Here is a 12,590-nt window from a genome sequence, read left to right as displayed (position 1 = left end):
AAATATTGTAAACACCTTGAATTCCATTTCTGGGGCTGCTATTGCATGTTAACCAGGGGTGAAACGCTCTGAAGTCTGCAAACAGTTCGCTTTGCTACCAGTTCGCTTTGCACACGCATGCGCAGTGTGCATCAAATGCGTGCTTCGTGCACATGCGCATCTCAGGCGCTACTATGCAGCACTGAAAAAGGAGGATTAAGAAGCCTTTTCTGGTAAGTAGAACAGCGAGGGGGGGGAACAGCTGTGCCATGCGATTCCTGCTTTCTAGTGAATATAAATCGCACACCACAACTGATCGTCGGAAATACCGGTTTGCCCGAACCGGTAGCATTTTTGTTGTACTACCAGTTCGCCCGAATCGGTAGCATCTATTACTAGCGGTTTGGACCAGTTCGTCCAAGGGGTAGCATTTCATCCCTGGTGTTAACCATAAAAAAAAAAGTGAATTTCGTCTTCAGAAACCTCCGTATGTTCTTTGTATGTTTGAAAGTGATCTTTGTGAGCTAGGCTAAAAAGTTTATTTATCTGGAGAATGACAAGTAAGACAACCGAAAACAGTTTACATCTGCAGTGAGATTAGTTTAGACAAAGATGAGATGCTTTTTCATTCATCCTGCCAGAGACAGAGAAAATTGCCTTAGGTGGCTGACTGACTAAAGATCTAATTCCTCATACAAAAAGATGTATATATGTGTGTTAAAGGTGGAGGTAAAAGTTTTCCCCGTCCAGTCAATTCCGATTCTATGAACCAGTGTTCATCTCTGTTTCTTAGCCAAGAAAGCCAGCGATATCTGAAGACATTTTCCGAGGTCATGTGGCCACTATAAATATAAACTGAGCCCAGTGGTGCTATTCAGCTGGTTCTATCCGGTTTGCCCGAACCAGTAGCAACGGCTGCAGGAGGCTGATGTCATCCCATCCTGTTTTTGATCCTCTGCGCGTGCGCGGAAGGCTCTGAGCATGCACAGAGGTGGTGCATGTGAGTGAAATGAGCTCATGCGTAAGCACTCACATTTGGGAACCGGTAGCGAAGGTAAGTGAATACCACCCCTAGCCAAGGTGCACGCAACACTGTTACCTTCCCACCGAAGTGGTACCTATTTATCTACTCGCATTTGCATTCTTTTGAACTGGTGGGCAGGAGCTGAGGCTGGAATAGGAGCTCATCCCGTTCCACTGAGCTTGGGTCTCGAACCTTCTATAACTGCCGAGCCTTGCATATATGCTGCATGACTTTTAATTTCCCGATTAATCATGTCTCTTCCGCTAGACCAAACACATCACCCCATTTTTTGACGAGCGGAATATTTAGAATGATGTTGTAGAATCAACAGAATAGCCTGCTGGTACCACCAATATGCTACACAGAAACATATGCTGTAGTCAGAAAGCTCAACATTACTCTTTTATGCGCACGTCTGCTGTCTGAAATGAAAACCCAGCATTGCGCATAATGCTTCTTGATGCTTCAAATGATGTTCCTGTTAGTTTAAAACCTCATCATGAATGTTGCAGGAAGTGCATTTTGCTACTTAAAGGCTGGGACGCTAACTAGAAATCCTTTGAATTTCCAAATCCCTGACTGGAATGGGGCGGGGGGGGGGGAGGTGGAATCAAACTGAAAGGCAGCTCAGCTTTGATCTGGCTCCCTTGACAGTTTTAACCATTTTGGCAAAGATGAAAGAACCACAACTATTTGTCTTTGGGATTTCTCCTTTAGTCTTCTGGAAACTCTTGTAGAGTGGCACAATCTCCTTCTAGGTCAGAGATAGTCCGTTTTCTGTAACTTGGCGAATTGCAAAAAATTGCCTTCCAGATTCTAAATCAGTGGTTCTCAACCTGTGGGTCGGGACCCCACTGGGGGTCGAATGACGATTTGCCAGGGGTCGCCTAAGACCATCGGAAATATGGGAAGTATACTTGCGAGTTGAAGAATTGCGCTCCAATGGTTGACTCCACAAGCCAGCTGCAGGTTCTTCAAATCGCTAGCCGAATTCAGCTTCAGGCGCGATGAATTAAAAAAGAGAGAAATCTTTGCTCTGATGTCTCCCTCTCAAGCCAGCTGCAATCACTCCCAATCGCTAGCCTAATCTGGCTTCAGGCGCAATAAACTTAATAGGGGAGGAGTCTCCGCTTTAATGCCTCCGTCCTTAAGGCAATCACAAGCAGTTCAGATCGCTAGCCAATACGGCTTCAAGCGCGATAAATTCAAAACGAAAATAATTTTATGGTTGGGGTCACCACATCGTGGGGAATTGTATTAAAGGGGTCGCAGCACTATAAAGGTTGAGAACCACTGTTCTAAATCCATCTATCTCAATCTGGTATTCTTCAAATGTATTGGAAGTGCCAAATTCCCACAGCATGTGCTGAAAATGATGGCCTTTGCAATCCCAACATAAAGCCAGGATAGGTTTCTTCTAAACATCTGTAAGTACAAACGTGAACTTGGTTATTTTTTTTTATTTTTATTTTTTTGCTCTTAAGTTTAAATAATTTTTAAAAATGCTCTTTCGTTTTCATTTTTCATTTCAATTTGGATTATTAACAAATCACCCAGGGAAATTCTCCATGGAATTTGGACCATCAACAGTTTGGACCACTAACAAATACCCCATGAAATTCTCAATGGAATTTGGACCATTGACAAATTCCCAATGGAATTTTCAATGGAATTTGGACCACTAACAAATATCCAATGAAATCCTCAATGGAATATGGACCACTTACAAATTCCCAATTAAATTTTCAATGGAATTTGAACCACTAACAAATTCCCAATGAAATCCTCAATGGAATTTGAACCACTAACAAATTCCCAATGAAATCCTCAATGGAATTTGGACCACTAACAAATTCCTAAGGAAATTATCAATGGAGTTTGGACCACTAAAAATCACCAGTGAAATCCTCAATGGAATTTGGACCAGTGACAAATTCCTCATGAAAGTTCTCAGTGGAAAAGTCTCAATCATCTACAAATCTTGCCAGTGCTGGGTTGGGATAGTACATCTTTTTTTTTTTAATTTACATTTATATCCCGCCCTTCTCCGAAGACTCAGGGCAGCTTACGGTGTATAAGGCAATAGTCTCATTCTATTTGTATATTTTACAAAGTCAACATATTGCCCCCCCAACAATCTGGGTCCATATTTTCTACCTTATAAAGGATGGAAGGCTAATTGGGCTTGGAAAGTGAGAAAGTATCCTTCCTTGACAATTGGTTAAAACTATAGGTGGGGGGGGGAGAGATCTGTATATTCTAATTTGCTTCATACAGACATAGATGTAGACCTCAATCTGGTGGATCTCTCTCTTAACCAAACACAGGCCAACATCTCTGAACATGTGCCTATGTACCTTCCCCTAAGAATCTCTACCTAAAATTTTAAAAGGGCAATTAAGGCCTCCGATAGCTTTCACATCAGCATAAACGGCTCTTAAGGGAGCAGGTGCAACGTCAAAAATTAATATGCTAGAAAAGAGTCTATATAGAATTTCTGCACATTTCAGACTAAGCCTGTGGCTGTCAGCCCTGACAACCATAAATCAAACCTCCCTCAAAGCATAAAACCAGTTTGTCAATGGCCTCTAGATCCGAAATAGCATCGGTTGTCTATTCTCCTCGAGGCAGGCTGCTCAAAACATTTATTACCTTATGCAGCTGAAATCTGACTTGCAAACACCCTCAGGTAGCTGAGAGGGGGGAAAGAGGAGAGGGAGAAAATCCGGTTGTTCCACCGAAAGTGCAGCAGACTTCAACCCACTGAAAACAGAGTAGTTCCTTACTGAAGGATTCTTCCTAGGACAACTTGGCTCCAATGCCTCCTACAGAGTTAGACATCTCGTCTCGTTTACATCCCTCTCTCTCATTTACAAAAGGCAAGGACCTCGGGGAGAAGGCTGGGCTCCCAAATCCTGACCATCAAAACTCCATTCTCAACGTAACTCTGAGATCCAACGCACGCAAATAATGTTGGGTGCAAATCAGGGGTGAAATGTAAAATTTGTTACTACCGGGTCTGTGAGTGTGGCTTGGTGGTGGGGGTTAATGTGACTGGGTAGGCATGGCCAACTTTTTTTGTTTACTTTTAAAAGCATTTTTTCTACAAGCTCTTCGGCCGAAGAGGTTGTAAAAAAATGCTTTTAAAAGCCTGTGATGATCAGGCAACTCAGCTGGGATTGCCAGAGGAAAAAAAGCTTCAAGAATAGAATAGAATAGAATAGAATAGAATAGAATAGAATAGAATAGAATAGAATAGAATAGAATAGAATAGAATTTATTGGCCAAGTGTGATTGGACACACAAGGAATTTGTTTTGGTGCATATGCTCTCAGTGTACATAAAAGAAAAAGAAAAAAAATACCTTCATCAAAGGTACAACATTTACAACACAAATGAGGGTCATAGGTTGCAATTTAACCCTTAATGATAGCAACAAAAAGTTACTATCATAAGTGGAAAGAGATTGGTGATGAAAATGATGAGAAGATTAATAGTAGTGTAGATTTAGTAAATAGTTTGACAGTGTTGAGGGAATTATTTGTTTAGCAGAGTGATGGCCTTTGGGGAAAAAACTGTTCTTGTGTCTAGTTGTTCTGGTGTGCAGTGCTCTATCGCGTCATTTTGATGGTAGGAGTTGAAACAGTTTATGTCCAGGATGTGAGGGGTCTGTAAATATTTTCACAGCCCTCTTCTTGATTTGTGCAGTATACAGGTCCTCAATGGAAGGCAGGTTGGTAGCAAAGGGTTCTGACAATCCCAGCTGAGTTGCCTGATTGCCAGAACCTTTTAAAAACATTTTTTCTACAACCTCTTCCTTGCCTTCCCACTCTAGTGGGTCAGGTAGATGTGACCGGCAAGAGACAGTCCCTCAGATAACCTGGTCCCAAGCCATGAAGAGCTTTGAAAGGTGACAACCGGGTACCTTGAATTGCACCCAGAATTACCATCCAAATCCGGCACAAAATAAACCCCAAACACCATTATGCCTCTTTCCCACAGTGACTGCGTCTCCCAACGATTTCATTTTTATTTTATTTTATTTATTTTATTTGCATTTATACCCCGCCCTTCTCCGAAGACTCAGGGCGGCTTACACTATGTCAAGCAATAGTCTTCATCCATTTGTATATTATATACAAAGTCAACTTATTGCCCCCAACAATCTGGGTCCTCATTTTACCTACCTTATAAAGGATGGAAGGCTGAGTCAACCTTGGGCCTGGTGGGACTTGACCCTGCAGTAATTGCAAGCAGCTGCTGTTAATAACAGACTGTCTTAGCAGTCTGAGCCACCAGAGGCCCTTCATGCAGCCCTCCAGAAGTTTCCGAGGCTAAGTCATATCTTGCAGTCATTTAGCGGTTGCCTTCTCTTGGTGTATACATTAAGAGAGACTTCAGGATGAAACCCTTGAGAGCCACTGCCAAGAAAAACGGTGACCAAGACAGGTGAATAAGACAGTCTGATGTGGAAGGCACGAACTCTCTAACCTTATTACCCATCCAACGGTACAGAAAGAAACCTGAGTAAGCATTTGGTACAATATGCCTCAAGATACAGCTGTTGCAGTGGTGGGTTGTTCCCGGTTCACCACAGTTCGGGCAAACCGGTAGTGGCGGCGGCGAGAGGCTCTGCCCACCCACCCAGACATCATCAAAAATGCTCTGGGCATGTGCAGAAGCTTCTGTGCAAGTGCAGAAGCACTGCGCGCTTACACGCTACCGATAGCGAACCGGTAGCACCTGGATTTGAATCCTACTACTGAGCTGTTGTCAAACTATTCCAGCTGTGCAGGACAGCTAGGAAGACATGAAAGGTGCTACACAGGTGGACCCATACTAGTTATTTTATTTATTATTATTTATTTTATTTTATTAGATTTTTATACTGCCCTTCTCCCAAAGGACTCAGGGCGGTGTACAGCCAAATATTAAAAAAAACCCACAATATACACATTAAAACAAAACTAAAACCAAGCATATTACAAAAATGGCCGAAATTTAAAACAATTTAAGACCCTAAAATTCATAAATAGCCCCAATTAAAAATTTAATAAAACTTTTAAGCCAGTCCCGCTTGAATAAATAGGTGCGTTTTCAGCTCACGGCGAAAAGTCCGAAGATCAGGCACTTGACGTAAACCAGGGGGAAGTTCGTTCCAAAGCGTAGGAGCTCCGACAGAGAAGGCCCTACCCCTGGGGGCCGCCAGCCAACATTGTTTGGCGGACGGCACCCTGAGAAGGCCCTCTCTGTGTGAGCGTACGGGTCGGTGGGAGACATAAGGTAACAGCAGGCGGTCCCGTAAGTACCCGGGCCCTAAGCCATGGAGCGCTTTAAAGGTGGTAACAAAAATCTTAAAGCGCACCCGAAAGACCACAGGAAGCCAGTGCAGACTGCGCAGGATTGGTGTTACATGGGAGCAATGAGTTGCTCCCACTATTACCCGCGCAGCTGCATTCTGGACTAGCTGCAGCCTCCGGGTGTACTTCAAGGCTGCAGCTTCAAAGCTGCAGCCCCATGTAGAGAGCATTGCAATAATCCAAACGGGAAGTGACAAGAGCATGAGTAACCGTGCATAGTTACCTTCTGGACCTGACTTACACCAAATGTGTCTTGTTGCAGAACGGATCTGCGGTTGTTGAAGAAAGAACAAGATGCAGCTGCTTTAAAGAGTCAACAAAAGCACGGAACTCTTGTGTTCTCAAGCATCTTCTTCCCTTGGAATCCAAAGCACAGCATTTCTCTAAAAACTACAGTTCTGGTTTTGTTAATCCCCATTCATCCTGTATCCCGGTTACTCTGGGACAAAATCACAGGATTGTTAACTATGTCCCCTGCCACACACACCCCACACACACAAATCCCTTCAAGTAAGAGTGTTGATTTAAACCCCCTCCTCAAAAAAGACAGAGAGGATGAAAGGAGATGTATTATGATGATTCCATCCAAATCACGTCCATTCTCCTGCCACTTTCAAAACTGAGGCTGGACTATAGATCCAAATTCTACCTGGTTACCCAAAAAATATGATCTGGATCAGTGGTGGTATTCAGTCGGTTATATCCGGTTTGGGCGAACTGGTAGCGGTGGGATGTCATCGCGCCCCATTTCTGACGCTCTGCGCATGTGTGGAAGGTCCTGTGCGTGCTCGCACTTGCGAACCGGTAGCATAGGTAAGTGAATACCACCTGTTGTGCCTTGCCCTCCCTCCTCTCCTCAGCCAGGCCCCTCCTGTAGCCTCCCGGGCCTGCTATCAGATCCAGAGTCTGATAATGAGGAGGAACGGCCTGGCATGCCTCCAGCCCCCAGCCTTGGCCCCATGCCTGGACAGAATGTCAGGAATGAACAAACAAACCTCACTCCTACAGCGTGTGAGCAGGGAGCCAGCCACGTGCTAGAATTACCAGCAGCAGATCCAGAGGAAGGGAATTCACAGTGGACGGATCCCCGCTTCCGGAGATCTGAGAGGCGACGTCAGCAGAAGGAAGGGAGGGGCAGGCCTGGATAAGTGCTGAGTCATGGAGCCACACCCCACAGCCTATATAAAGGATCAGCTTGAGTCAAGCAACTTTGAGTCAAGCAAAGTCTCCTTTCGTTTGCTGAAGTCATAACTTGGATTCCTGCCTGCCCTGAGAAATCTGAAAGGAATTTGGCAAAGCTGCAGAGGTTTCGTGGCCACGGTTGATACGGACTCCCTAGACTCGGTCGTCAGAGGGGGAGGGGGACACAACACCACCCCTGATCTCAATTTTTAACATGGCACCCACCCCTGTTTCACCTGCCTCCCTCTACTTACCTTCAGCTTCTCAAACCGATCACTCAGGGATGCCACTTGGTGATCCCGGTGCCGCCCCACCAGTTTGCATAAGGCACAGATGAGCTGGTCATCAGCCACACAGTACATGTTCACCTTCTCATTCTCGTGCTCAAGGCACATCAGCCCCCGGAAGTGAGTGTCCGACACAGGCTCCACCAACCGGTGGCTGGTGAATGGCTTCTTGTTGGGGTGGGTGGCCCGCAGGCAGCGGTCACAGTAGGACACCTCGCAAGTAATGCAGGTCTTGATGGCGTCGCGGGGAGGGTCCTGCTCGCAGAACTGGCAAGCTATCCGGTCCACCACTGTCGACATGGTCGGGCTGCGGTGATATGATCGCTCACGGTAGTTCTCACTGGGGGAACTCGGTCCGCTCAGAGAGGCCTTCTGGAATCGGTCAATGATATTTTGCAAGGTCACATTCCGCTTAAGGCCTTCTAGGCCCCGATGGTTAAGGGATATAACATAGCGGCAGGTGGGGCACTGGAAGGCAGTGATGGGTTCGAGGTTCTCTCCAGAGGAACAGCTGGAAACCAAGATGCGGTGGGCGCAGCTGAAGCACAGGCTGTGAGCGCACGGCAGGAGGAGGGGGTCTTCGAACAACTCTAAGCAAATTGGGCAAGTCAGTTCCGACTCCAATGTTTCCATCTTTAGTTAAAACAATCTGGCTTCAGTGTTAAAAACGATGGAGGCAGGTCAGTCATCTGCAAAAGAAAATGGGGGCATGGAGAGAAAGGAACATGGTTTTTTTAATAGTTTAACACTTTATTGAAATGCACAATATTTTTTTTGTACCCTATGACTATCATTAAATGTTGTAAGTGTTGTACCTTGATAAATGTACCTTTTCTTTTATGAACACTGAGAGCGTATGCACCAAGACAAATTCCTTGTGTGTCCAATCACACTTGGCCAATAAAAAATTCTATTCTATTGTATATTGTAAAATACAAAATAGAAAAGTAAATAGAAAAGCCGAAAATTAGAGGTGGGGAGAAGATGGTATTACGATGTATGCTTACAACATTATTGGCATTAAAATGGACTGTTGAAATATTGAATAACTACTTTAAAAAAGCATGTATATTAATACTAGGATTCTAGAAGTTTGACTAATATAACAATGATGATGATAATGATGATTGATGTTTGTATCAAAATGAATTATACCCAGGGGCCACACTGTTCATGTATTGATATCGATGTGTATTTAAAAATAAAAAACTAATTAAAAAGAAAAGCAGTTGGGGAAGAAAAGGGTGACGGGAAGGGAGGAAGGATAGGGGAAAAAAAGAAAAAAAGAAATATTGACTTTCAACTGTCTCTGTTGCAGTAAAATAAGGCATTGACATCAATTCACAACTTTTGGCTTTTTCATGATAATATGAACCAGTCATTTCCTAAAAGGTCTGTAAGGGGCATGCATAAGCACACCAGCATGCCTACCATCCCTGTCCTAACGTTTTCTTTTTTTTTTATTGAAAAAGATTTTACAAAAATTTTCACACCCCTTTTCCCCCCCTCCCCCCCCTCCGTCCCCTTCCCCCTCCCTCCAAAACAACCCCTCCCTCCCCGACTTCCCAGAGCAAACACAAGGTATAGTTCAAAAAAAACCCAATCATACGCTAAATTTTCCCTAACACAAATTATGATCCTCCCCTTCTTCTCAAATCCTAACTTCCCCCATACAAATCAGAGATAAATACATCCTAATCATTCAAAGGCAATCTGATATCTCTTAATGTTTTCTTTTATTCATATCCTTTTTATAGATTTATAATTATGTTTACACTTGTATCTGTCATAAAATGCATGCTTGGCGAAATAAAGAATTAAATAAAATAATAAATAAAATAAAATGTTCTTTTCTGTAATCAAAGTAGTCAATTTTGCCAATTCAGCCAAGGAACATGTTTAAAGCCAGGCATTTCCCACCTACTCTCCAGGGTAGAAGGGCAGTCCAAAGCAGGGGTCCCCAACCGTGGTCCCTTTAAGACTTGTGGACTTTAACTCCCAGATTTCCACAGCAAAGCTGGCTGAGGAACTCTGGGAGTTGAAGTCCGCAAATCTTAAAGTGACCAAAGTTGGAGACCCCTGGTCCAAAGCAGCATTTGGAATTCTGCAACTTCCCTGAAAAGAGTTGGATGAGAGACTGCTCCCAGACTGCCTTTCAATCTGACCTTCTCCACCACGAGTCTAAGCCTTGATATGAGTTTATGGAAGTCCACCAACTGCCCACCTCAACTTGAAATCAGTGAGTTTTTCCCCCCACGTACTCAAGAACAGTGGTGTCAAACTTGATTTCATTAAGGGTTGCATCAGAGTTGTGTCTGACCTTGGCGTGTGTGTGTGTGTGTGTGTGGCCAATTTGAGGTCAACCGTGTCAGGGGCACCTGTGGTGGCCCGAGCACTCTGCCAGCGAAAACAGGCTCCCGAGCAGTGGTGGGATTCAGCCGGTTCTCTCCAGATCGGGTGAACCGGTAGCAGTGACTGCGAGAGGCTCCGCCCACCCATCCGGATGTAATGTGCAAGCAGTGCCCATGCGCAGAAGGCCGTGCACATGTGCAGAGGAGGTCGCGTGCACTCACATTTGCGAATGGTAGGGAAGGTAAGTGAATCCCACTTCTGCTCCAGAGCTCCGTTTTCGGCTGCAACAGCCTCCTGCAATCCTCTGCCAGCAAAAACGGAGCTCCTGAGGGCCACCTGTGGCCCACCTGAGCTCATTTTTGCTGGCATAGGTACCGCCGACTGGTCCTTCCCTGTTTCCAGGGCAGCCTCGCGAGCCAGATCTAAGCACCCCATGGGCCGGATCCAGCCCCCAGACCTTGAGTTTGACACCCCTGCTCAAGAATCATCACCTCCCATCCGTCCAAGCACTAAAAGGGCATGTTTCATTTATTCCTTTGATTGATTGTTTTCGGTAGCCTCCCATCTCAAGCTCAATGATTCTGGGTAGCTTTCAATCCAGAACATCTACAATTAAAAAACTGAATAACATTTTGAGACAATAACAACAGTACAAAGCATTTAAAAAAAACCCCACAGAGAGCTTTAAAACCTCTGCTTTTGTGTTTAAAGGTTCTGAATTGTACTCACTCACTTATTCAAGAACACAAGAACAGTTTTTTCATGAACTCCATCACTCTGCTAAACAAATAATTCCCTCAACACTGTCAAACTAGTTACTAAATCTGCACTACTATTAATATTCTCATCGTTCCCACCACCCAGCTCCTTCTACTTATGACTGTATGACTGTAACTTTGTTGCTTGTATCCTTACGACTTATACCGATATTGTTTCCTGATTGCTTATTTGTAGCCTATGACTATCATTAAGTGTTGTATCATTAAGTGTTAAATTTGTACCCTATGACTATCATTAAGTGTTGTAAGTGTTGTACCTTGATGAAGGTATCTTTTCTTTTATGTACACTGAGAGCATATGCACCAAGACAAATTCCTTGTGTGTCCAATCACACTTGGCCAATAAAGAATTCTATTCTATTCTATTCTATTCTATTCTATTCTATTCTATTCTATTCTATTCTATTCTATTCTATTCTAATCTGTTCATTCATTCCTATATTGGAGTTAAGGTTGAAACTCAGTGGTGGATCATAACTGCCCAAGTTCAATGCCTACCATAAAAAGAACCTGTTTGATCACAGCAAAGGTCTAACAAGTTTGTAACCGTGCTTCAAATTGGCCAAAGGAGGAAACCCACAATTTGGACACGTGTTTATTCACAGTATATAGTACTTGACATAGGTTACAATGCGTTGCCATCATGATAGCCCTTGTTCATTTCATCCTCCATAATTTCTCTAATCTTCTAAAGCATCCATAGCCATCTCTATGTGTCATGTAGCGGCATTTACCATTGAACCATGCGTTTAATGAAATAGTGTTTTCTTTTATCAGTCCTAAACAGCCTATCTTTTACTTTCATTGCGTAATGATAGGTTCTACCATTTCTCTACACTACATATAATTTTATACTCCTCCATCACACAAGGGACATGTTACACTGTTGTTGAAAAGTAGCATTTCACATTTATGCCTTACGAAAGCGGATGGAAAGCATCGGATTCTTAATTTGTCGAGATGATCTGGAGAGGATTGTACAAACTTCAGGGCAGAAGGCCTCTTTGAAGAACCACATTCACAAAATTAAGTAAAATGATTATGGAAACTGTCAGAGTGCGCACTATGTGAGATAACCCAGGAGCAATAACAGCAAACATAAGTTTGTACGAAATATCTACAAAGGAATATATACTATACATACATGTTCTATAGGCAAGAGGTCAAACAATCAGTAAATTACAGCAGGGAAGAACACACGACGCAATAGAGATGCCCCAATGGGGCCTCTTATTATTATACAGGCTCTTAAAGGGATAACAGCCAAAAACCTTGCTGACTCATTCCCATCATTACATCACAGCAACATCATAGCAGCTGGACAGCTCTTAAATCACTACCCTGACATAAACTAAAGGTTATTTACTATGTTTATCCCATTTATATAGCTGCCCATCTCATGTAGCGACACTGGGGGTGTATGTGTACACAATAAAGCAATCCAAACATATTAAAAACCCGTTAAAAATGCAACCAAAATAGGTTTAAAAGATTTTAAAATGACCCAAAAAAAATTATAGAGAGTCCATTGAGTCAACCTTCACGTAAACATGGAGTCCTTGGTGTTCTCAGAGGTTGGTTGTTTTCTTACAGATGTTTCATTCCCAGGTACGTAACATATTCGGCA

The 12,590-nt window shown here is 43.5% G+C and overlaps 1 protein-coding gene across 4 annotated transcripts in view; it reads right to left on the bottom strand.

Moving 5' to 3' along the window:
* MID2 (midline 2) overlaps nt 1-12,590 on the bottom strand; it is a 231,955-nt gene that overhangs the window by 166,357 nt on the left and 53,008 nt on the right. For all 4 annotated transcript variants that reach the window (XM_058196559.1, XM_058196562.1, XM_058196560.1 and 1 more), the window contains exon 2: nt 7,800-8,521. In XM_058196559.1, the coding sequence (XP_058052542.1) occupies nt 7,800-8,465 (666 nt within the window). In that variant the 5' untranslated portion in view covers nt 8,466-8,521. The remainder of the gene's footprint in view (nt 1-7,799; nt 8,522-12,590) is intronic.

Source organism: Ahaetulla prasina, chromosome 11 (genome assembly GCF_028640845.1).
Source record: "Ahaetulla prasina isolate Xishuangbanna chromosome 11, ASM2864084v1, whole genome shotgun sequence".
Lineage (NCBI taxonomy): Eukaryota > Metazoa > Chordata > Lepidosauria > Squamata > Colubridae > Ahaetulla > Ahaetulla prasina.
This window is presented reverse-complemented; position numbering and strand designations above follow the sequence as displayed.